This window comes from Tetrao urogallus (assembly GCF_951394365.1).
Source record: "Tetrao urogallus genome assembly, chromosome: 11".
Taxonomy (NCBI): domain Eukaryota; kingdom Metazoa; phylum Chordata; class Aves; order Galliformes; family Phasianidae; genus Tetrao; species Tetrao urogallus.
Genome location: NC_136824.1, coordinates 6,437,904 through 6,463,543, shown reverse-complemented (window position 1 = coordinate 6,463,543; position 25,640 = coordinate 6,437,904). Strand labels below are relative to the sequence as shown.

Sequence of the window (25,640 nt, the reverse complement as noted above, 5' to 3'; positions counted from 1 at the left end):
GCATCGAGCCCCAAAATGCAGGTGGGCCGGGAGCCGACGCTGTGCTTCCCGTGCCCCAGGAGCCAGAGGTGCGTCCAGTTCAGCTCACCTATCTTTAAAACTTAGCTGCATCGTCGGATCAAGAACTCATCGCTGATTGCTGCCCCTTCTGACAAGCGACGCAAGAGTTAGGAGCAGTAGGGGAGGGTTGGTTTTTTTTCTCTTTAAAAGGGTGCCTTAAATTATGTTGAATTCCCAAACCTGACCAGCAGGCAGAATAACTTCCAGAGTTCTGGTTAACAAGGAATGTTTTGTTGGATTTGAGCAGATGCTCTCTCCTGTGCCCCCTGCCCATTCCTCCCTTGTATCAGACACCCTACACAGCTTCCTTGGCGTTTGGCACCTGATGAACCTCTCCTGACCCAGTGGCAATGGGAAGGGCTGGGTTCGGGCGTTTTGCTAACAGCTTTGAGATATCCTCATGCAGCAAGGAAGGTGCAAAGACTTCCGGCTCTACAGATGCTCTTCCCTCAAGTACAAACCCGCTCAAGCTCATGGCATTGCTTCTCAGCAGTGGTCAAACTCCAAGAGGAGGAGGAGGAGGATGGTGGTAGCGTGAGGTCATACAGGGTGACACAGCCAGGCCATCAGAAGCCAACTGCTCCACTCCTGATGCCTGCTCCTAAGCGCCATGGTGTGAGGCCAGGGGGGCTCCATGAGCAAATGGCTGCTGGGCTCTCCCGTGGGGAAAGGGCTCACCCTGCCTGTGGTGGGACTGTAGTCACATTCACATCCACTTTGGTCTAATAATGATACAAAACGCTTGGCCCTTTGTCCCCCCCCCCCAAAACAAGGGCAGGCCGGTGCTGGTAACACTGCTGTGCAGCTTGGGCTGTGCTGGGCATGCCGAGGGGAAAGCAATTACACAGCTGATTGTCTCCACTTAACCAAACTGAAAAGTGACACGACCAGTTCCATTTAAAGTGCTTTAAGGCATCACACTGAGAGAAAGTCACATGCTGAGATGATCACATCATTTAAGAGAAACTAAGGCAAACCCCACACACCTGCACCAAGTCCTACGCCTACAGCTGCTCCCTGCTCCCCGAGTCTCCTGGTGCTCCCAGCTGATAATGACCAACTTTGTACTTCATCTGAGACAGTGCCAGAACTGTTGTATGCCCCAAGGAATGCCTCATGGCATGAGGAGGTTTGGTTCTCTGAGTGGGATCGAGGCTCTGGGAACCAGACCTAGCATCAGGTTGGGTTGGAGGAAAGACACCTCAGCACCTGCAGGATGGGTGCCAGGCCTGGATCTGAAGCAAACATGATTTTAAGGTTGGGAAAAGGTGCTGTAAAACTGGGACTGTAGTCTAGCAGACAACATTAAGCAACCTGTAGGGATCAGAGCAGGAATCAGACTCTGAGAACCTACGCCAGGCATTTCCAAAGAAAACCTGAGTGGGAAAAAAACCAAAGGCTGAAGAGGTAAAAACAAGTCCTCACCTTCCGATAGGTAACAGAAGGAAGAAGCTGTGTGGGAGTAAAGGCTTCAATCCAAATAAAGTGAGTCATGTAGCAATGTACATCCTCCAGTGACAAAGCTCTGCCCGCTGCGATGTCAGACACAAACAGCTTTGATGTGCAGTATTTCCCTTCAGGATAGTTCTGATTCAAACCCACAGCATCTTTGACAAATGGGCCTTTAGAGATCATGAAGCAAACACTATTTTCTGCGAGGGCCCTGGGTGCTCATTTTGGGTTGCACAGGTCAGAAGAGGGACTGAAACCAGGCAGACTCAGCCCTGCTGCTCTGGGTCTCCCTACTAGGCCCTTCTCAGAGCTACAGGACACTCCCCTGCTTTGTGACTTCAAGCACTGCTGGGGAAAAGACACAGGGATGAGAAGAAAAGCTCAGACTGGCAAAGGCCATTACAGACTCGAGGGAATGCTCAGAAACATCGAGGACCCGATCTCTGTTTATACAACACTAAATGAGCCAGGCACTGGTTTGGTTTCCAAAAACTTCAGCTTGGCACATGTGTTTTCCCAGCCATGCAAACAGTGGGGCAGAAGCTAACCTGCTCTGTGGGTGCTTTTCTTGTTGAGAAGACAACACCAACACTTCCAGCCAAGAGGAGCTGCCCAGATCCACCCAGGCCCTCACAGCACTGCAGGACCCTGTGGTGTTTTGCTCTCCCTTTGCCTCCGAGAAGCATGAGAAAACCCAAGGAAAATATTTAACCCAAGAAGAGAGCAGACAGGACTCTTGTCTGAAGTCACCAATTCTCTTCCCAGACTTTTCTGGCCTGAAGATGCTCTGCCTTACAGAAAGCTCTCAATTGAAATCACGCAGCTCTGGGCACAGCACTGCCCACCCCCCAGTTGGGTAGGAACCAGGGAATCAGAACGTTGGGTTTACCAATCTTTTGGTAAGAAAATAAAAACAAAACGGGGGGCAAAAAAAGAAAAAAAAAAAGGGAAGAAAAAAACCAAACCACCCCCAAATCCCCAAACAAAAGCAAAATAAAAAAATAAAACCAAGTAAACTTCTTTAAGAAAAAAAAACCTCTTTCAAATAAACAGAAAGATAAATAATTTTGCAAGCCCCGCTTGCAATTAAGAATGAGCACCAAATAACATTAAAAAAAAAAGCAAAATAAAAATAAAATCTCAACCCTTTTCCTTTCTTCCTTTTTTTTTTTTTTTTTTTTTTTTTTTTTTTTAATTTTATCTCAGCAGTTCAGAGAGCTTCAATAGCAAGCAGGTGGCTCTTAGGGCTCCTGCACAGACCTTCAGAGCATCCCCCTCACCTGCAGCGCTGCTGATCTGCATCAGCACCCAACTCTGAAAACTGCTGTGTGTTCCTAGCTTGGGAGAAGCTAAATCAAACAACAGTGCAACTAAAGAACTGTGGTGTTGTGTGGTTTTGGTTTTTTTTCATTAAAGCAAAACTGGTAGGAAAGGAAATGCACTCAGCAGCTTCCAACTCGGAGCAAACCCTTGAGTTATTTTGGAGCTGATAACGTCCTATCACTGTTCACAGATCCACTCGGCCAATTGATCTCAGAGGGTTTGGAACAATCGTGCAAGGAACAGAAGTGGCTTGCTGCATTGCTCTTCCCTGCTGTACTCCACAGCTGTATAAACACCTCACTGTCGGCACGTGCTTCTTTAGAGGCAGACTTGGCAGTGCTAGGTGAACAATTGAGCTCGATGATGCTAGAGGTCTTTTCCAGCTGAAATGACTATGACACTGCATCGAGCGCTGTCCTCAAACCTTCCCCTTCTGCTGAGGGTGACACAGATGTGCTCACACAGCAAAGGACGTGCAGCTGGCATGCCAGCTTTTGGATCTGCTGCACAGTGGTTTTGTCCACGTGAATACATTTTTCTGCCCAGAAACAAGAGCACAATGCTGCAGAGGCATGGGTCTGAAGAGCTGCCTCCTCAGAGTTCTCTCTGCTCTGACCTATCTCACCAATGTGCTCTGAAACTGCTGGTGTTTCTGCCTTAGAAACAAGCTGGAGAAGCTGACAAAGTCCGGAGGAAGAGAAGCCTAGCAGTAACATAGAGTGGAGGAAAGAAAGCACAAATAACAGAACCAAGGTCCCTCAAAGCAGATTTCCAGCCACCTTTTCCATAAGCCATCAGGCTTGCCTGAAGGGATGTCAAACAACTGGAGAAACAGATCCTGGCAATACAAATCTTTATGGGAAGGAGTGAGCTGTAGCTCCAAGAGAGCGCTTAAAAAAAGCTGCTTAGCGTTCTTCCTACTTGATGACCTTCTGTCCTGGCTTCCTAGGGTTGCCTTCCAAACCTCCCAGTTTCAAATTTCTGCATCACTTTAAATAAACTCCAAGTTCTGCTTGATTCTGGAAACAGTTTGACATGTAACTCCTCCGCCCCCCATAAATCTCTTTGGAGAGCTTCAATTTTATGTGTTTCCTGATTTTTTTTCTTTTGAACACCATTACTCTTCCCCGGTGTGCAGTGCCTTGCTGCACCCACACCATGAGCACCAAGGGGCGTGCGGGTCAGTGGCGTTACAGCTGGGGCAGTCAGACAAGATATTTGATATCCAAATGCTCCCTGAAAGGCATCACCTATCCCCACGGGCTGAGCTAAGCTTGGCTGTACAGACCTAAGCATATCCCAGAGGATACATAGATACAGAGATGGGTATGTACAGTATATCTATATATGCCAGTGTGTACGCACCATTTGTAGAGTCCTAATCTTTTTCTGAATGCTTGGTTTTGGTTACCTTCCCCAGAAAAGGGGAACATGAAGGCACAGACCCCTTAAGGCTATGTTCTCTCATCCCTTAGCAGTACCACAGACTGCAAACATTCGTCCCAACCGACCTGAATCCAGGTTTGCACAGGGAGATGGTACCACTTGCTGTGTGGGAAGCCTCTGCGGTGACAACTCACGCAAACCCAAGGAAAGAAGCTCTTTCCCACCACTTTATAAACTTGCAGAACGTTTTAATGAAAACCTCCAGATGCTTGTCAGGTGCAGGTGCAGGCACCAGCACTGTGCTGTGGGTCGGGCAGGGAGATGTCCGCTGTATGAAAGCTGAGAGTGACCGACGGAGCCGTCCCCACTCAGCAGAAGATCTCCTCACCCTCTGGAGGTGCTTCTGATGAATGAGAATCTGAGGAGAAAAGAAACAAGTGCGAATCACTACGGGGATACAGCAATATAGCAAGCAGAGCGGGACTCCCTTCAGATACGTGGAAACCCTGTTTCTCTGCCCAATCCTCTGGGGACCTTGAAAGATGTTGAGTTCCCAGTGAGCTACAGGAAATTACAGCCATAGGGAAAACTGCTGAATTTCCTGGACATGAGCTGGAAAACATGAATGAATTAAGATGTATCAGCTGGTCACCTGAAAGCCTGAGATCAACTTGCGTATGGGCAAGAGTCTGAAGTGCAGAACAGAGTGCTATGGGGATGAAACACTGGGGGGGGGGAGGGGGAGTAAAAAAAAAGCCACATTTAGTTTTTAGATCAATACACAAGGCAGACCAGCTCGGGGGAAAGGGGAGTGCATGGGAAGGGTTGGAGGCATTGCTTACAAACTAGAACAGAACTATAAATGTCAGCAGTGCTGCCGGAGGGTCTCGAGGCAGACCGGAAGATTCCACGCAGGTTCTGAAAGCATGAAAGCATCCCCTCTGAGGCAGAGCAAGCTGAAAAACACAGAGAGAAGCCAGCTTGTGGAAGCTGCTCAGAATAGGACATGGAAGGGAAGGAGAAGAGAGGCAACATGTCCCTCTGACAACCCCAGCGGCTGTAGAGGAGGTCAGTTGAAGCTGGGAATTTCACTCATCAGACCTGATCTTCTCTGTCCTTCTCTGTTACCATCTCCGTTCAAGGCCAAATAGCTTCCACAGGTTCACTGGCTGAAAGGGAATTCCAGCTTATTGACCCTAAAAACACATCTGCGACCTCCTGACACTCACCAGATTCCTGGGAGCGATGTCCCCTGCCCTTCTTCTTCTTTTCCTTCTTTTCCTTTGGTTTGGATAAACTGAAGAGGCGAGTAGGCATCTGGGGCTGTTCCTCAGCTGCCTTGTTAGTCAGGTTTGTTGTGCTAAGCAAATGGGAAGTGCTTTTCTCTTTGTGTGTCCTTGAAAGATTGTTCCTTTTGGGGGAGACAGACAGTTCTGCATCAGAGTGCCCTTGCTTAGGAAATGAGGGGCTCTTCTGCATGGAGGTGCCTTCGAGGCTGGACTGGGAGCAAACCCTGGCAAGTTTCTCATGTCGATTTGACACCTATAAAAGAAAAGAAACAAGTTTCACTGGTGCACAGAAGAGGGTAGTGGAGAATGTGGAGAGAGAAAAGATGTTTCCAAGACCACTCACAGAGACCACCACTCATTCAGCAGCTACAAAGCACAGCCATGCAGGCAAAGCCCTTTCTGTGTAAGACAGGCGACGCATACAGAGTACCGCTCCAGTATCTTTTACTCCCACATGTAAAATCAACAAACCAAGGGCAAACATTCTCTAAGATCTCGATACCACGACTCACCCAGAGCTGTTAGTGCACACAGACAGTGGCAGCAGGCCAAGAGGAGCGTGCCTCTCCGGGCAGCATGCAGCACCGGCCAGGCATGTGGCAAAGGAAGCCTTCCCAAGAGAAAGATGAAAGCAAAACATTTCCCTGATTTTTCTTAACGTCTGTCTCAGGGTATAATTGAGCCCTCGCATTCAAAGGGAAGATCAAAACAACAGCTCAACAAAGCCTCGCCGAGCCCTCTATTAATAGCTCTGAACTGTCAGTGAGATGCCTGCATGAGAAGGAGCTTCCTTCCCTTGATCCTGAGCCCTCAGTTACTTTACCTCTCAGCCTCTCCCATAGCACCCGTGCCCCATGGATGCTGAGGAAGCTGTGCTGTGTGCTCCTGGCCTGACCAGGGCTGGGCTGGGAAGGAGCAAGCACTCCCTGGGTGATTTGCTTTACAGAGTTTACTGCTGAGCTCCGCAATTAGTCCATTCAGGCACCCAAAATAATTTCAGTTCCGCAATCCAGCATTTACAAGCTAATTTTGTTACAGCTCTAAGCAAATTGCATTCAAAATCAGGGAGTTATAAACAAACAAACGTTCAACATCTGGCTTAAGGTTCAAACTCAGCCCATGTTTTGCAAACTGATGCATGCTCTCCCCAGCATGCTAAAAAATGCACAGCACAGAACAAGATCTGTGCTTTTTAGCTCTGGACAGTCCTACACCAGAAGCTTCTCACACCAGTGCAAGTGCCCTTTGGACCACGTCTGGACTGCAGATGTCTGGCCTCTTTAGGACAGGGACAACACTTGTCTCTGCTAGATAATGCTTGTGGAGGCAGACTTAAGCCCACAGTCTGCAAACAGAAAGACATTCACAGGGCCACTCTATGTCAAAGTAAGCAGCAACATTTGGGCTGTTCCTGAGATCAAATCCTCAGCTGCCTCAATGCGCCACAAAGCCAAACCCATGTGGAGTGAATGTGGAAGGCAACACTTCAGACATTCCAGTACATCCTCCCCACATGCCTCCGCCAAACAGAGGCACAAGGAAGCAGGAAGAGCTCAGCAGCAATGCTTCAATGGCTTTTGAGGTGTAAGGAAAGATCCAGCTTTAAGCTCAGGCCCTGCATACCCCGGGCTGGGCTAAAGCCAGGCAGTTGGTGCCTCAGGGCAGGCAGCCGACTGGGAGCTCCCAGCAGAGCACAGCTCCTTGTGAGAGCCTGCCTGCTGCCAGCATTTACCTGGTTGTCATCATGCTCCAACCACATTTGAGGTTGTCGCTCCATGTCCTTCTTGAGTTGCTCCCACTCCTTATCCAGCTGCTTCTGCTTACTGAGAAGTTTCTCCATTTCAAGCTGGTAGGAGGCTTTCAACTGCCGCAGCTCATCTCGCCTGCACTCCAGCTCCTGCCACCCTTTCTGGATCTCCTCCTCCCTCTTGGCCAGTTGGATTTCCAGCTCCGCCAGCTTCTTCTCCCGTGCTTCACACTCCTTCTCTGCCCTCTTCTTCTCCTCCTGGTGCTGAGCCTGTTGCTTCTTCAGGTTGGCAAGTTCCTGGCGCTGCTTCTCCAGGTTGCGCTGCTTCTCCTGCTCCAGCAGCGAGGCTGGGCGGAAGAAGCCTCGGGACAGGGCCCTCTCACTCAAGGCCAGCTTCTGGCCCTCGATGTAGGTGTCCTGCTGTAGGACAACGCCCTGGGAGGGAAGGAGGGAGACATCACTGCACGGCCCACTCCAGGAGGAGCAGCTCCACATCTGAGCAATCAGGGCACCACCAAACTGCAACTTTTTCTACCATGTTTAGCATTCAGCTGAGGATGCCATAGTGGCACCTCTGCCAGTCGAGGTCTAAACATCCACCTGCAGCTTCCCAAATGGAAGCAGCGTGCCAGGCAGCAGCTGATTACTGTTGCTGTGCTGAGAGGCTGAACACAAATCTGCTGCAGGGTATTGGGCCATGTAGGAGTGGGGAAGAGGAAGGGCTTCTGGACTGTGTCCAGGCCTAGGGCACACAACACATGAAAGGTGTGGAGCTGCCAGAGCAGGTTTAGAAGAAGCCATGAAGATGCTCAGAGGGTTGGAGCAGACTGAAGGAGCTGGTCTTGTTCAGCCTAGAGAGGAGAAGGCTCTTGGGTGAGCTCATTCCATGGTTTGGGCAAGCAGCGTATGGAACCAGAATGAGAGGGCAACATACCTGCAGAGCATTGAGCAGCTTACAGAGGCTGGTAACACTTTGAAGGACCTGCTGCAAGAAAACGAAAGCACTGTTATTAGACATCACATGGTGCTAGGGAAGTAATAAAGCAACTTCCTTTTCCACTGTGACCCACTGGTGAGTCCAACCCGCATGGCTGCCCCTCTGTACCTTCTGTTTTTCTCACTCATCACCTGCAACAGTTCTATCATTCCCTGGTACACAGCCCTCTTTCACCCTGGCAGACCCACACAAATCCTCTTGTCGTTTTACAGGAAAACTGTAGCGCAGCAGACACAGAAATATAGCAAGTACACTAAGGAAGGTTCCCAGAAAACAGGTACATGCAAACACTTGGTGCACTGCCACGTAGCCAAGAGCAAGATACTCTGGAGTAATGCTCTAGCCCAAAACATATGTTTAGCCCAGCTAAAAAATTCTCTGAATCTCAGTTATCCACCTATTGAAGAAGAAAAAAAAACACAGAATAAGAGGAAAACACAGTGGTGTTTGCAATATTGGTGCTATAGCCAGTGTTAAGAGAACAGCTTCTCATTCTGACTTTAATGCTAATTGGAGTTATGAATGTGTATCAAAGGGAGAATAGAAATCTAATTGCCCCAAATCACTGCACCTGCAACATAAAATTAAACTCCCTCTGTCTGCAGATGCACAATAAATACAGTCCTGCACATCCTAGTGGTAATTAACCCCTGATGCCTATAATCAGCACATATCATCCCGCTGGCAAGCAGATGACAATTAGCAAATTCCCTGTCTGAACATCCAAGGTTAAACAAATAAACGACACAGTGGGTTCAGCTGAATGTATTTAAAAGTCCATGTGTGCTCCAGCTAAAGTAATGTCTTGTCTTTTACATTATCACCTATTGAGACAAATTCACTTATCACTTAAACGAAGAAAACAGCAACAGAATCGATTCTTACCTCGCTGTTCCTTTTCAGTATGAACATCAGGTTAGCATTTCCAGCCTGTGAAAAGATCACATTTAATATGAGGACAAATGAGAAATCGTAACAAACGTGTTGTGAAGCTGAACTAACGACAGATGCATTAACCCCCCTCCCCTCCACGTTCGATTCTGGGACGATTCATGTATGTTTTCAGGTGAGTTAGAATGGCATCAAATCACACATTAATTAGGTATCATTTGGAGTTATGTGATGAATCGATCCCCAGGAAGAATAGGTGCAAGGTTCTGTGTGACCCTGTCATTTCAATAATGATGCAAAATTAAACACACACTCCAGCTGTTCTGCAGACAGATGGTACAGCCTCTGCCACAAAGGAATACCATTGATTTTAAATGCTTCTCAAGTCAGGATTTTAACTGCAGCGGTGTTTTGGACTCCATACTTCCAATTTGATTTCATATTATTAGGATACAGCTCCTTGCCAACAAATTCAGGCCTTTTTCAAGACTTGAATTGTCATCTTCTTGAACTCAGAGCAGCCCCATAGATAAATCGTGCGATACCTTCTTTAAAACACCATCTGACTCTGTTCTCCGTAGGTCCTGAGCATCGTCGCCTTCATCCTTCGCTCCACCTAAAGCAAGAAGCCAGCAATGACACTGGTTATTCAACGTTTTAAGCCACAGATGAACTTGCCAGTATCTGAGATTTCATACACACAGCTGGGATGTATCACATGAAGGGCCACAGAGCTCTATGCACTTCAACCAGATGTGTTTGCTTCCTTCACGCACTCATCGTGTGAATTCAGACAAAGGCTGACTTTGGTTTCAAACAATGTTCTGATAAATTCAACATACACCTTTCCCTTGTGCTCTGTCTAGCCCCCAAAGTGCTTTCTGCAAAAAAAAAACCACCAAAAAAACCCACCCACATTTACATTTGCTAACAAGTCATGAGGCAGAACAAAAGCAGATGGAGAAAAATAGCAATATCATCTCAGAGTGTATTATTGCAGGCACAGTTTCAGTGCCTCTCTGTTCAAATGTAATTTACAGCTGGGTTAGACTGCTGTGCAATACTGCTGTGTGATTTTATGTTAACAATTCCTCAGTAGTCTTAGTCATCAGAAACCTCTATCTTCAAAGGGATACTGGACAACTCTGTCTAGCTTCTCCCTGCATGGCTCCTATCACTGCTCCCAAGCACTGAACTGACTCATGGGGCCAGGAGGGCTGCAGCCATCACAGACCCATTTTCTCACTACCATTCTGAGGCAGACTGACCCTCACCCTCCTAACAGACCTTTTTTTTTGCTGCAACTCATCGTGGGACCTTCCACAGCTGAATAAACAGGCCATGCTTTATTTCCCTAACATCTCCCAAGATCCTCTAACTATTGAACTACAATCTAATTCAAAAGATGGTGTTTCGAGGGGAAAAAATATTTTAAAAAATCACACATCAAACAAAAAACAAGCAACAGAAAGCAAGGAGGGGGGAGAGTGCTGGGCAATGAACAGCCTGAGGTTGTGCCATTCATTCATCACTACAACAGAAAGAGGCCCAGCCCCGAACAACCAACCCCCTCCAGCCCTCAGCATGAATATATTTGTCACGATGATGACAAGGCCTGTTGAGAGCTTTGCAGCTTTCCAATAGCCGGGAAAATCTCTGCATAGTTCTCATGTCTGACTGTCTGCAGCTAACACTGCTCCTTTAATGCAGAAGGTCAGACGGGGTCCAACATCCCAACGCTGAGACAGACACTAGCGCAGCAAAACTGGCTGTACTGGGAGCATGAGAGAGACCACAGAGAAAGGAATTTGAGGACAGGGAAGTTTCTGATGACTAGGGGAAAGAAAGAGAGCATTGGGAAGATGCCAACTCTGCAGCCAAAACAAATATTCAGTCATTTGCTTGAGAGAGATTAAATTGCAGGAATAACACACGCAGTTGTGTGTGGAAATCAAACGCACAGGGAGCACAGACAGAGGAAGGTGCTTGGCACAGCAGTGCCATCACCATTCGCAAAGGCAACAGCACTGGTCTCCTGCTGGACGGCAACTGAAGGATGAAGAACAGAACTGCGGGCAGAAGAACATGAAGGCGGCACTTTTAATGAAGCCAAATGTTTGTGTGTAGCACGTAAGTAAAGCAGGAAAGATGATTCAGAGAGAAAATAGAGACGGGAGCGAAGAGTTCAATCCTCACATAGCCACAAGTTCTCAGCTACTATTTCACCTGTACCTTTTTTCCTAATCTGATATTTAATCTACCTACTAGCATTGCAGAAGAGTAGAGTAATCCAAACAGACCATCTGCTCAAGTCCTTTAGAAGGAACAGGACAGGATGACATGAAATATCATTAACAAATGCTGCTATGGGAGCACGTCACTACTTACCCTTGGAGGCATTCATCTGGTGACTGTCGAATCCTCCAAAAGTTTCTGCCCTTTTAGGAAGAGAGATGGGGCCAACTCCTCCCTCTTCGTCAATGGCAGCACTGCTGAGTTGCTGCATAAGGGTGCTGCCCAGGTTCCTGTTCACCAGCTCTTGCAGCAGTTCCACTGGGAAGATAAAATCAGCAATCTGTCTGTTACAGACCACCTCAGGCTTCTGAGCTATTTCCACCTCTATCTTCATGTGTTTCTCTATACTAAAAAAAGAAATGTTTCTACAGTGACACAACAATATGTGTCTCCCTTGCAAAAACTCACAACAGCATTTAATAATTTTCACTCTTTCCAAAACACAGACTGAAAAGTTGTGTGTGAGTTTTCATTCAACCTCGCATTTGCCAGCAGATCGCTTGCTCCTTGCAGACACCCTGAATACCTGCAGGAATTGGAGTCCCCCCAAACCTTGCTGAGTCCAAAGCATGGTGAAAGACAGCATGGTCTGTATTTCAGACAAGGATGAAATCTTGGGCTGTCCCTGACCTCAGATTCAACACAGGGTTGTTCTCTGTGCTGAGACTTCTTTTGTGCCTTCTTTCAACAGCCATCAATATCTGTTTCCTTTCCTGATCCTCAGTATCTGTCCCTGACACACCATGAGTAGCAGTATCTGTTTATCTATGCTGTTATTCATTCACTGGGAACAAATAGGCTGCCCCTGTAAACACCGTGCTTGAGAACCAAGGGATTCACTGAAGGTGAGAGCGCTGTTTAGCGCCACGCTGACTTGCTCACCTTCATTTATTGCAGTTTTCATAATGGCTTCTCCTTTTGGTGCTTCTTCAGTGTTGGCTCTGAAGAGCAGTCTGGAACTCGGCATGTCCTCTTGCATAGAGGAGTCTGCCAGGTCACTGAAGATTTTGGCCTTTTCCTCCAGCAAGAGGAAGATCTGTCTATCCTTCTGCTGAAGTTGTTCTGTGGGGGTGAGCAGAAAACAGGAACGAAGATTGAAAACAAAAGCTTTGGGAAGGAAGGAGAGCTATTCCTGAGATACTGGCCCCATCTAGTGGAACGCGGTGACACAGCTCTGCCCCTTGCAATCTTGCACAGCAACTGCATGCAGCAGGCACAAAGCACTGAGCTGTAAACAAGGTGAGGTGCAAACAAGGACTGCAACCATTTGCTGGATGCAGGACCCTCATTCCCCTGAAAAACTTCAACTGTGCACATGGAAAAGGGCCAACAAAACCCACTGCAACAATTGCTGTAAACTCCTGAAAACTTTTTTCAAGCTCTGTCCTTGGCAGTTCCTTACCTTTCAGCGCTCTGATTCTTGTGTCTGACAATTTCTTTTCAAATTCAGACTCACAAGGGACTCCTTCATCCTCATCCTTATCCCTGCATGAAAGAGACACATCTCAGTAACCATCAGAACGTGATCATGTGCATCACTCACCCTTCCAGAGCAGCGCGGTAGCTTACATGGTACTTATTGTGTCTTGAATGATCTGCATCCAGCCGTTCCGCTCTTCTTTGGAGCTGGCATGCACTTCCACCATTTCGGGATCTTTCACACCCATGCTGATCAGGAACAAACCCTTCTCTTCATGAGCCACTTCCCGTACGATGAGCTTCTTCAGAGAGATCACCGTGGATTTCTGGTCCTTCAGTTGGAAAGAAACGGGTGAGGAGGGGCCAAATTACCTCACAGTGAACTAGCATTGTAAACGGCCCACTACCAGTGCAACCAACACACTCGGGCAGTATTTAAAAAATAAATATTTTTTGAAGCTGTTGGCTAATTAAAATAAGCATTTTTCTGGGGTCACAAAACAGAGAAGGGTTTGCTTTCTTCCATTATTCCTGTAGGAAGACCAATTTCACTTCGGTCCATTTCAACAAGGAAGTAATTTAAAACGGAGTTTGGGGTTTTGAAAACTACCATATTTTTGCTCTATCCCCAGAAGACCTTTGATCTCATCTCCTCCTGCCCACACTCTTGAATCTGTCATTAATATTACAGCCCCTTAAATGCAGTGAAGCTTGCTAGCAGCTGCTTCACACATATTACCTTCACAGTCTCACCCTAGGATAGAGTAACACCTTATTTTCACATCTCACAAAAACCTGCCTGTTCTCAGAAGCTCACAGTGGACTCCTGCAATGGACAAGACTTGTAGATAAGAGGGTGCTCACTGTGTGCTATAGTCTCTGTGTAAACAGCCTGCCTGGGTTAAAATATCCCATTGCTGCTGTGTGGGTGCCTTTGTGCACTTTCCAGGATGCTACACTTGGGTGACTTGGCAGGAATCACTAGCAGCACTTCTGTGCAAATCAGCTCCCTCTGTGTAGAGCCCCAGTGGAACTGGAATAACAGATTATCAACTTCCAAAATATTTCAATGGCCAAAAGGACACGAGGCTTAGCCACTCTAAACTGTGTCTGCAAGGTACAGTCTTAACAGACCTAGTTAGCTCCCAGACTACTTCTTTCTGTAAAGATCAGCGTGTCTGAACCTTTAGGAGACTGCATTCAAGAGCGACAGTTTTGGTTTGGTGCATAACAACTGCATTCTTCTGACATTTATCTGTACGCTGCTCTGCTGAATTTACTGCAGTGGTGTTCCCTACCCCATCACAGCATTTCATAATATATGAGAACACCATCTTCTGCTAAGGTTTGTTTTTACAACGTTTGCCTTATCCCATTACTCCCCTTCCCCCCAGCTCATGGCTTCAGCTTGCACAAAATGAAAAGGAGAACGTGTGTGGAGTGGCGGGAGGATTTTAAAGGCCAATTATCAGCAGTGCCAAGGCACTGCAGAAATCACCAGGGGGAGGTGTGGAACAATGACATGTTTTCCAATTGAAAAAACAGAGCTTGCCCAACAAACAGAAATGTTCTAAGCAGGAAAATGAAGTTGTTTAGCAGGCAGCAGCTGGCTTTACTGCATAACACACGCCAAGGGACCCTCACACAGAAAAGCAAAGGAGAAGAAAAGATTGAAACCTTACCAGTGAGGCAAAGACATATTTCTGGTCCTTCTCCTGAAGGAATACGAGCATGTCAGAGAGGAGAATAGCCTGGACTTCTGCAAAAGGGAAAATATACAAATAGGTGCTGAATAACCACGCAGCACACTCCTAAGCAGTTTTATCTTTTAATAACACTGGCGAAGCACAAGGGCTGGTCTGGGATCAACTCCTAGTTAGATGCTGGAAGGGCCATGTAATGCAGAGCTGCCCTGGGAACACCCCTGGGTGGGAGGGCTGCTTTCCAGCCACGAATTGCCCACAGGTAGGACATGGCATAGCAGCAAGAACTGGAGACACAGAACAGAATTGTTTTCTCAAGCAATCAATATTTCAGCCCACGAGCAAAGTATCAGCACAGGAAGTTGGGGGTTTTATGTCTTTTTCAAAGAGTAGTTTGGGGAGTGCAAATTATTGTGCAACAGCAACATTTGTCAGCTGCAGTTTCCTTCCAGGAAACAGTGACTTCAGGAGCCACCACTAGCACTGCTCACAGACAAATAAAACCCTGGCTAACTCTGAGGGGAGCTAACAGAGCCCAGCTTGAGATGCAGGACCTTTATTTCTTGGGAGAAGGAAGCACAGCATCAAGCAATTGAGAGGATCTTAAATCAGAATACAGACATTTCCCAAAGTACATGTACAGCCTTCCAAGTCTCCTAATGACATAGCATAAAGCTGCACAGTAAGTACCAAGTATAATACCCCACCCATATCCCTCAGTACAAAGAGTTTTTGTACTATGTACTTGGGAAATCTTGTGACAGACAGGAAACAAACCAAAAAGTGAAATCATCCCACGGTAATTCCTTCCATTCTGCTTTACGCAGACAGGATCTGTTTTGGATAAAAGAACCACCAAATTTTAATCAAAGTTGCAAAATGAACTCAAAGCCCTAGGAGGTCTGCAGGAATCAGCATCAGACTCCATTCTTCTCTATCACCATATGTTCTGTGCACTCTGCAAGAGGGGAAATGCTGACAAAAAGCAAGAAAAAGTTCTTCCCAGATTTCTCTCTGTTCCACCTAAAGTACCACAAAATAGCCAAAGGATCAGAACCAGCTGCTCACCTACTGGGATCTATAGGACCTGCTTTTGCTGGGAACTTGCCCTATAGAAGTAGGCATTTCTGTGACTTACAAATACAAATGCAGCCTGTGCTTATCACAGTATTTCACAACAGCAGCATAACTTGCTCGATCCACCTTATGAAGTCATTAATAAATTTGGGAGCTTGGAAAACAAACATGAACTTCCTGTTTCCAAAACGTCAAAATAAATCGTATCCGATTTGAAATTGCCGTCAAAGGCTCTCAGGGCAGAAGAAGAAGTACTGGAGATACCAATCTGAGGAGCAATCCTCTGCCTGGAGAGGGAAGCATTACCTTTCAGCCGTCCGGCTGCATTTTTCAGTGACACAGGCCCGTCTCGGATGAGCTTCCGGTGTCTCAAGTCCTCTCTTGCAAACATCTGACCACTTTTCATCCTCATGATGGACTTGCTGTCTGTCCGGTTGTAAATCTCATCAAGGCGCATTTTCTTTTCATAGTTACTGACTTTGCTATTGACTGCAGCAATCACATCTTTAACAAGGTTTAATGACTGAGTCAAGTCTTCATGTTCCACTTCATTTTCTTTGAACAGAAAGAGAAAGATTTCCATTTCACTTTATCCTCGTGGACATCCCTGTTTTCCCTTTACTTCCTTCCCCTTCTCCCTCTCAGATTCCTGCATTATAACTGTTCAATATTTTCACAACAGGTTGCATCTTTCCCTCCTAAGGAGAGCTTCACAAAACCTTTCACATATACAGCTGAGGCTGGGAGCTGTTCCAATATACTTTAAGACAGTAGATATGAAACGAGCAAACTAACCACATATTTTAGCTGTTATAAAAAAAACTAAGCTGGAAGACTCTGGAATCTGAGCGTGCTGGCTCTGTAATTAGCTAGAGATAGACTATGTCAGTGAAAGCAAGGCACCTGGTCAACTAACACTAAACAGAGAGATGAAATCTGGCTACCCCATTATATCAGTGTGACACAGTGATTGGATTAGTCGGCAATTCTAAGAAAATCAATGAAAAAAAGGGTCCTGGAAACGCACACTGCATGAACAAATGCATGCTTAGGAAAGAACTGCCCCCTACCTGCCGTGTACTGCAGTATCCTCTGTAAAAGAACTGGGTACTTTGTGATTCTCTGTGTTACCAACAAGATACATTCAGAAATCCCAAGACGCCTCACCAGGGAGGAGCTCATTTTTTTCTAAGAAACAAAGATGAAAATTTCAATTTGTAACAAAACACTCAATGGAGCACAGGAAGGAAATATTTTTTTTCCCCATTGACTGTTTCTCTTCCACCAGGTCCTACCTTGACAAAAGCCTGGAAACGTTTGTCCTTTGAGTGCAGATCTTTAAAGTAATTTACTGCCTCATTGTGGTGCCCGCAGAATTTGCCGTATGTCTTCTTCATTCTCTCAGCGTTCTCTCCGGAGAACTGCAAGACAAGAGATTAAAGATCCAACCTCCACTGAGCTCCTGGTGTAACATCCCAACGGCTCCTGTCAGTCTTTCAGAAGAGTTTTATGAAAACAAATTAGTACAAAGCTCTCTAAGCCAAGAAATTAAATCTCTAGAAAGCAACGAGCAGAGTCTGTGGCTTCACTGCATTCACACTTAGCACAAAATCTGGGACTGCACCTCAACAGAGTTTACAAGCCAAAAGAGAGCAAGTTAGAAAAAAGGAGAATGGGAGAAAACATAGATAAAGAAGAGTACAAGAACCCACCCTAAGTTAAATATCTTCTCTGTACATCAGCCAAGAAACACGCTGCACACATTTCATTGCCGGCTACTGCCTTCCCTGCTGGCTGTGGGTCAAACCATGTGGTGCCTCTGTTAGCAAATGCTTCTCTCTCCCACAGTATAAACAAAATGAATTTTCATCATTACACCTTCCTCCAAAACAGCAAGAAGTGCTTAAAAAACAGAGGTAGAGATTTTTGTCTGCGTCTACAGGTGCTATCAGGTACAGCTGCCTAACACGTATAAACAGGAGGCAGGGAGGAGTGAGAACTCAGGAGCACTTGGCTTCCAGCTACGCTTTCAGAAGTGCAATTATTATCCACAGCTTACCTGATTCACCAGGATGTCACCAATCCTCTTGATAACAAAGTTCTTTTCACTTTTGTCTGCCAATGACTCCTTCTTCCTTTCCAGAATCCGCTGGAAGAACTGACTGTGTATGTGCAGCAAGTTCTCCAGGCAGGGAAAGATCTTGTCCACAACTTGCTGATCGTACTGCAGCTCCTGTAACATCCCTGCACTGTATACATCGTTCATTATCTTCAGGGTGCGGACATGATGCATTTCTGTCTGCATGAGCTCTGCATAGGATTAAGACAAGGTCATGGTAGAGAACTTGGGTGCACAGTATGATGAAAAACTGTCATTAGGAAGCTCTTCCAAGCAAGCTAATTGGGCTTCTCTAAGTGGTTTCAGAAAATCCCACATCAGGTGTTTAAAATATCAATTAATGTCTTTGCTTGTGGCAGAAATTTGGGGCAGAGGAGTCAAAATAAAGAGCCACAAGCAGGTGTGAACCTTGAGTACTGTTAACTTCTTCCTGCATTTCACCGTCAAACTCATCATTGTTAATTTCTGTCATGCAGGATGGATTTTGTATCAGGGAGCAGAGGACTTGCTACCTAGCTGCTGTGCTGTAACTGAATTTAAACATCATCAGCAGACAAAAAGGAAGAGGTGTTCTCTATTTATTTTTTATGGCTTCCAGGTAAGTGAAAGGCAGAAAGACAAAGCTTTCAAAGTACACATTGTTTCTAAGAATTTCAAGAATGACACTTTGGCTACTGAGGAATCCAGTTACTGTTCCTATTCACTGACATAAGGTTTCTTACATACATGCACGTGGATATATCAAGAAACCACCTAAAACAAGTGAACAATGAACATCCATGCACGTCTCACCATAAATTACGTCTTGCCGTTTGACAACATCCTTGTTTTGCTGCTGTAGGAACAGGCTGTCCACTGCTTGGCTCCAGGACTCTGCCTCCAGCTGCTTGGAATCTAGTTCCAGGTCTCCCATCAGCTGCCCTTCATTCATGTCTGCACCTTCACAAAGCAACACACATGTGAACTGCTGCAGGTACTGCTGCCGAACACTACAGGCATTACATCCATCAATGCAAGGTGGCATTGCAAATGGCAAATCTTCTCTGTCCCCACAACAAAAAGCCTCATACCAGTATAAAAAGGCATGTTCTGTATGTGGCTGTATGAACAGGCCAGAGGAACAAAACAAAAGTGGAAATGTTTGCCTTCAAGCTCAATTCCAAGTAACTCAACTGTAACTGAAAGCTTCTAAATGTTTTCCCACAATTCAATAAGAAATTACTGTGTGGTACCTTTTTTTTTTTAAAGTTATCACAGTAACTTTACATTAAATGCACTTTAATTGTCCATTAAAAAGAAAAAAGTTGAAATGTCAAACTGGATTTTCTATTTTCGGAAAGCAGCACAGACCTCCCTCCTGCTGTAAGTGCCATGGGATGTCTTACCTTCATCAACTAATGATTCAGTGGATTCATTCACCCGGCTAATTTTATGTAAAGAGTCTGTGGACTGTGACAGAAATTTCCAAGTGTGTATTAAGCTGTCATCATTCCCAACCCTGAAAAAGAACAGAAGACAGGATATTGTTTACAACCAGACCTGCAGCTCTAAATGACAGCGCTTCTTCTCTACAGAATCACACCTCAGGTTTTATGGCTTGGGTAACTGTTTTTCATTGCTTTCCATTTTACACTGTCACTTCCCATCCTCATTGTTATTGGAGCAAACCTGAAAAAATGCAGTACAAAAGGCTACCTAGCAGTCTGCACCACTTGCTCTGAGCAAGATCCAAAAAATGGACTGAAATAAGTTTCACCATGAATAAGCAGGGCATGCCAATTGTTCAGAATGTCCCAATCTATGCTATCGCTCTGTTTGTAGAATTACTCAGTGTGCAGCTAGGATAGGAACCATATATTTTATTTTCTTCTGAGACTTTCCATAGTTAATTATGCATAGCACATTCCTAAAACGTTGTGAAGACTGCAGCTCTGTGCATCCACCCTACCATTATGGACACAAAAATAAATACTATGCCTGAGCTGCAAAAAATACGTGATTGCACAGTTCCAACCCCAAGGCCAGTTGGATTCCTGGATCCCAGAGCATCTGTGTGAAGTGGTCCTCAATATCACCAGGCCAGCTCAGACACTTCTCAACTCCTGCCACGACTAAACCTAACCCAGACAGTCTGACTGTGCAGAAGACAGCTGGTAGTATCATATATAATATGGGCATTTCTGGTGCTGCGATCCTCTTTTGTATTTTTAACACAGATCACACGACAGAAGCTTATTTTTAATGCAATCTGAACTTCTCCACACTCACAGCAGATAATCCCCACGCACCCCAGGCAGAACCCTTACCCTGCAATATTCTGTATTGAGACACTCTTCGACAGCGCCGTAGGCTGCTGTGATCTCCTGTTGTTGAAGATGGAGGTGACGGTGTTCTCATCGGGAGCGAGTATCGCGGAGCGAGGGCGCTCCTTGGGCTGTGAGCCTGGAAGGGAAGCACCAGACAAAAGTCAGCTCCTGCAACTGTGTTCTTAGCTGCAATGATGGAGTCTTAAAGACAGCAGGTTCTAAAATCCCCTTCCTTTTTGCTCTAGAGTTGCCACTGGAAGATCTGCAGCTGTTAGACACAGCCCTAACTACAGGGAAGCCTGAGCCTTCCGCCTCTCCCTTGGCACTCCAGTGCAATTGAAGCAGGACCTGGTCAAAGCAAAGTTCCCGTGCTCTGCCCAAGACAATCTAGAATTTGTCCCAGATAGTAAACTTGAGTTCTGGATGCTCAAACACTTTTAAACAAAATTTAGCCATCATGCATATACAGCATCAGTGATCAGATCTACCTGTGAGACTTCGTCGTCCTTAGACCTAACATGCTTAATTTATTTCTACTGTGCAATAAGAAAGCCAACCAGCTTGTTAAGTGTGATCTTTACTGTGACTGCTTTAAGTCCAGCAGTGTTCCTGAGCAGAAAAGCAGTGACTGAGATCTTCTCAACAAAGTAAGCACTGCTGTATTTCAGGCAGGAAAGAACACTGACCCTTTTGCTGAAATGACTGCACAATACCTCAAAGATTTGGCTGGAATCTCCAAGTCCAAAAACATAGGCTTGGGAAACCAAACGTAATGTTATTCAATAAATAATCAATCACATGTAGCAATCTACTGTGTTGGCTTTAATTTCTCTGGGCAAGGAGATCCTGTGGTTATAGCCATCCTCCTGCTTCTGGTCGCATCTTTTGATAGGTTCTTCCATCCACATATATTACAGAGTAACACTAAACCCTTTCTCATACTATCACCTATCCGTGACAAATCCTTTCATCTTAACTCTACATTTTCCTTTCTTCAGATGTATTTATGGTTCCTGGAGCCATTCCTCTGAATTTCATGACGAAAACCACAGTGGGTGTGACTATATGATACAGCATGATACTGCACAGTGATCTAACAAGCTACCACTAACTGAGCTTATCTAATTACGATGCTCCAAAACTCATGTGGGCTATTTCATTCCAGTTCTTTGCCACCTGTCCCTCTGGGTAGCTCAGCAGCACAGCATACACCTCAGGGCAGCTGTACAAACTTTGTCAGTGTTGCTCCTATTCAGAATTTAACTTCTTACTTTTACTACCTCAAAGCATAGGACTAAACCATCTGTGCAGCTTTAGCTCAACTTCTTAAGTCTCAAATAGTGCTTACCATGCAGAGAAGATGCACTCATCCCTGCTCTATCTGCTTAATCAGTCACAACAGGAACAGCACACAGAGACCATCACCAAAAGGGAGAAAAAGGAAACTTTACCTTTGTTTCTCATGGTCACTGTGGGTAATGAAGAGGTATCATGTGCCTGCAGCATTCCTCTCTGTGGCTGAAAGAAAAAGGAGATTCACTTTAATTTTTCCTCCTTTCTCCCTTGGGGCTGTGCCACATAACTACAATTAAAAAGCCATGTCTTTAATGAATCCTTTCAGAACAGAGCAGTTCTCCAATATGCATAGTACAAAATGGTCAGCAACTACTGTTGTTGCCATGTATGAAATGGGCAAAATAAACAGTAAAATAAACAGTAAAATGGAAAGAGAAAGGGCTGGCTACTGAAGGGAACAACAGAGGAGGTGTTCTTAGCTTGTAATGGCACCAGCAATAACTGGCTTGGAGAGTCATGCTGCAGGAAGAGGCGTCTCACATTTGCCCAGATTCTGCATATCCCTCATATAAACAGCATACATATTTAATACATTTCATCATGCATTATGTATATGCATGTGATGCTGCATAAAAGGATGCAGTATTCAAAAATGAAGAGATGCTGCATTTACAGGTGTTGGGTAAACCTCAAGTTTTGTCAGTGAGAAGCTTTCTTTAATCATATGCACTGATCACATTACACGTGCACAGGAAGGATGCTGTTTGCTCTGGGAATATCTAGTTTCAGATTTTGGATACCCTCACAGTTTCTTTATGCATCACTTCCTCCCCATGTCTGCTGCTGTCTTTGCTCCTCACTGCAGACCACCCTGAGATGGTGTATATCTGCAGACTGAATCATTTACAGTTCCTTCTTACAATGCAGTAAAGTAGATGATACCACTAACCTTCATTTTCACCTTTGCACAGGAAGCAAAGCTCTCCTTACAGCCTTTGTGAACAATTGCATTGCAGTCTGTCAGAAGAAAACAGACAAGAGTTATTCCTCTGAAAGAAAAGTAAGGGGGAAAGCAAGAACAGGAGACAAACAGAAACCAATGGTAGCGCCAACGTGCTCTCTGCAAATACAAAGAACTGCTCTTATCAAGACCACGACAGTGGGATGGCAAAAGGCAGGGAAAATCAGGGGAATTAATTTACCTAAATCCAGATATAGCAAGCCTAGATCTGCAGTGCAGGATCTGAGCTCTGTACAATAATATGAACAGAAGAAGAAACAGGAGCTTCAGCCAGGTGACAGCAACTGTGGGCAGGGACTGAAAACTACACTGAAGTCACTGCTTTGAGCTGAGACCACGACATTCAATGCCCTGAGCACCACACTTTAAATCTGTGGTTTCTATAAATTCGTGAAAACATGTTAACACAGCCCATGGACTGTTTTAAGTGTAAATCACATTGCAAGTGTACAGCTCTGAATTATTTCTAAAAGAAATATAAAATTAAAGGAAAAAATATCCAGGAGCGGACTTATAAAATATTCTCACACTGCTAGAATTTCTTAAATTTAGGGCTACTTCATAAAAGCCAGTAATTCTTCTGATATTTTGTGAAAGGTAAGAGCAAGGCTTAGGGTGTTGCTGTTCTAGTCAATGTCCCACAACTTCCTGTGTATACGACAGACAGAAACATACATGGTTCTTGCAAAAACCCACAAGCAATATCACTGTTAAGATCAAACAAAGAAGAGGAACAGAACTCACTGCTGGTATTTAACACCGAAATCAAACAAAAAGAGACAGGGAGACAATTCAGAACCCTTAAATTCAAACTCAAAAGCCTTGAGAACATGAAGTCTGCACCTTACAGCATCCTATGTAGGAGCAAAGCATTTTACAGTTATCACAGCACGCTTCTGATGAAAAATCTGGACTTTACTCCTCCAGCTAACTCAACCTTTCAGCAGACAGGAAGTTCTTCCAGCTCTTTACTATCAGTGGTATTAATAATTAAAACCCCGAGAGCCTCTTTGCTGCATCAGTAATTATAAAAAATAAAAAACAACACACAGACCTATTAAAAAAATTATTTCCCTTTCATTTCAGAGCACACTAAGTCGTTCAGCATTGGCTGTTCATGAACAGGGGGTGCCACTGTAAGGTTCAGATGTTGACTTACAATGAGTCAATCCTTGGAAAAACATTAAGTCACCTACAGGTGAGACAACAGCAATGATAGCAATGCAGCACTGTCACTGCTGCTGAAAAGAAATGTACTACAAAACGGCATGCAAGCAAGGGAGCCTCTGCTGCTGGTTATCTGCTATTTTCAAGGCATCGAGGAGTTTATTTTAGGATGTGGTGTGACAACACACCATGCTCAGATGTACAGAGTAACAGTCAGCTCTGACCAAACCTTCCTTGTGACAGTCATCTTCTGGGCAATGCAGAAAAAAATGCAATAATTTTCTGTTTAAACTTGGAAAATGATGAAATGATGTCTCTACTAAAACATGGTGTTGTTGGATTATTTTAACTCACTCGGATATAAAAGATAAATTGTGATACATCTTCTAAGTGACTTAAAGTAGAGTTAAAAATGTAGAGCGAGGAAAGGGGAAGGATGCATCTGAAAGCCTGTAATTGATGCTGCTTTCCATCTCTCATCAGGTAGACACAGAGCATTGCTCACGCAAACAAGTTTGATGAAATCTTTTCCCTTTCAGGAAACTTCAAATTGCCTCTGGAGATTCAGCTAGCTGCTCCTTCCCCTTCCTACTTAAGATGTTTTATGCATGATCAGCGTGAACAAATAGAGGCAGAGCCTTTTGCCCCAGCCTGACAGCAATGCTGGTACAGGATTTGCCTCTCATCTCTAGGCAGACAGAGACGTAATATTTCTAATAGTGAAGAAGTGACAGTCTTGAGCTGCAGTGAGAACATATTCTGCAGTTCTGAGTCACCAAATCAACTGGTCACATTGTGGTTGTGACCACACAAATGCCACTGACCTGATCAGTTATAGGCCTGAGAAACCATATGAGAAATGAGGAAAAAATGACCAAGCTCACAGAAACCCCATTTCTTTTTTGCTCCGTTTGTTTTTGCTCCGACATTTACTTGTTTTCAGACAGGACTGTACTAATAAAAGATGCAGTTGCCGTACTGCCTACACTATCTTACAAGTATTTCACACGTCACTTGATTGGTGATTGATTGGCATTACATAAAAATGGAGAAAAATGCTAGCATTTCCTTTTTGTATTATGCTTTCACTAAGGGCTCACTGTAGCAGTGTTTCAGATTACTCAAGTACACACAGCAATATAACACTGATGGGTGGGACATCCACTGGAAACAGCAGCTTTGATCCAAGATAGCTTTCTCTGCACAGCATCAGTTTTAACAGAGCACCTCAGCCCCAACCCAAAACACACAGCTGAGGCAACCCAAGTTCTCCAGCCCACTGACACATCTCGCAAAGCAGAGGATGCTGCCATGCAGGAGCTAGGCAGGAGGCTGCAGGACAACTCCATGTGGCCGTGATTCGCTTCTGCACAGCTTCCGTAAGTCATTACCACACGAATCCCCACCTCCAAAGACTACTTCCTGCCCCTCCTCACCACTGCTTAAACATGGCAACAGTACAGCACTGGGTTCAAGTTTCCCAATTCAGATTCAATGCACAATAAAAACAGAAATGAAGACAAAACTTACTTGCACAGTAGTACGAATCCTTATTGAAAGGTTTCATACAGTGGTAACAGATTGCTTGGGCTACAACGGAGGTTGCAGTGAAGAGATGTCCATTTAACATCTTCTTATCTTTTTCCTTTTCCTTGGAATCTTTGTCCTTCTCTTTAGTCTTCTCTTTATCTTTCTCTTTTTCCTGCCACAAGAAAAAGAATGAAAGCCTTGTTACTTTGCAGAGGTCTATCCTCCAGTTACAAATTCTTCAGTGTTTGCCTTCAGCACGATGACGATATCGATCGGTGCACACCGTAACAAGGGCCTACACAGCTCCCCAGCAGAAAGAAAACACACCCAGGGCCCCACAGAAATAGATTTACATATTACTGATTTGTAGAGCCCTCTGGACGGGTATCTCATTCAAGGAAATGAAACTGAGTCTGCTCTGAAGGCAGCTGTGTTTGTCCACCTTTGCCTTCTTACATTTGCTTGGGTTAATGACTTACCTTTTTTCTCCATTTGGGCTCTAACTGAGGCCTTCAGAACTTTCAGTAAACTTTATTAAATACCACATTGTACGTATGCCATG

General features: G+C 45.1%; 1 protein-coding gene across 1 annotated transcript in view; it reads right to left on the bottom strand.

The window, feature by feature from the left end:
• Nucleotides 1-4,589: 4,589 nt before the first annotated feature.
• AKAP13 (A-kinase anchoring protein 13) overlaps nt 4,590-25,640 on the bottom strand; it is a gene marked incomplete at both ends in the record, with an annotated part of 140,776 nt that continues 119,725 nt past the window's right edge. Inside the window, 22 exons of the mRNA XM_079540951.1 lie at nt 4,590-4,639; nt 5,064-5,177; nt 5,451-5,763; nt 7,243-7,692; nt 8,192-8,242; nt 9,140-9,184; nt 9,691-9,761; nt 11,534-11,698; nt 12,323-12,502; nt 12,843-12,925; nt 13,010-13,191; nt 14,542-14,618; nt 15,946-16,194; nt 16,710-16,827; nt 16,935-17,060; nt 17,699-17,949; nt 18,551-18,697; nt 19,144-19,256; nt 20,065-20,200; nt 21,516-21,582; nt 22,310-22,377; nt 25,079-25,250. Coding sequence (XP_079397077.1) covers nt 4,590-4,639; nt 5,064-5,177; nt 5,451-5,763; nt 7,243-7,692; nt 8,192-8,242; nt 9,140-9,184; nt 9,691-9,761; nt 11,534-11,698; nt 12,323-12,502; nt 12,843-12,925; nt 13,010-13,191; nt 14,542-14,618; nt 15,946-16,194; nt 16,710-16,827; nt 16,935-17,060; nt 17,699-17,949; nt 18,551-18,697; nt 19,144-19,256; nt 20,065-20,200; nt 21,516-21,582; nt 22,310-22,377; nt 25,079-25,250 — 3,228 coding nt within the window. The remainder of the gene's footprint in view (nt 4,640-5,063; nt 5,178-5,450; nt 5,764-7,242; nt 7,693-8,191; nt 8,243-9,139; nt 9,185-9,690; nt 9,762-11,533; nt 11,699-12,322; nt 12,503-12,842; nt 12,926-13,009; nt 13,192-14,541; nt 14,619-15,945; nt 16,195-16,709; nt 16,828-16,934; nt 17,061-17,698; nt 17,950-18,550; nt 18,698-19,143; nt 19,257-20,064; nt 20,201-21,515; nt 21,583-22,309; nt 22,378-25,078; nt 25,251-25,640) is intronic.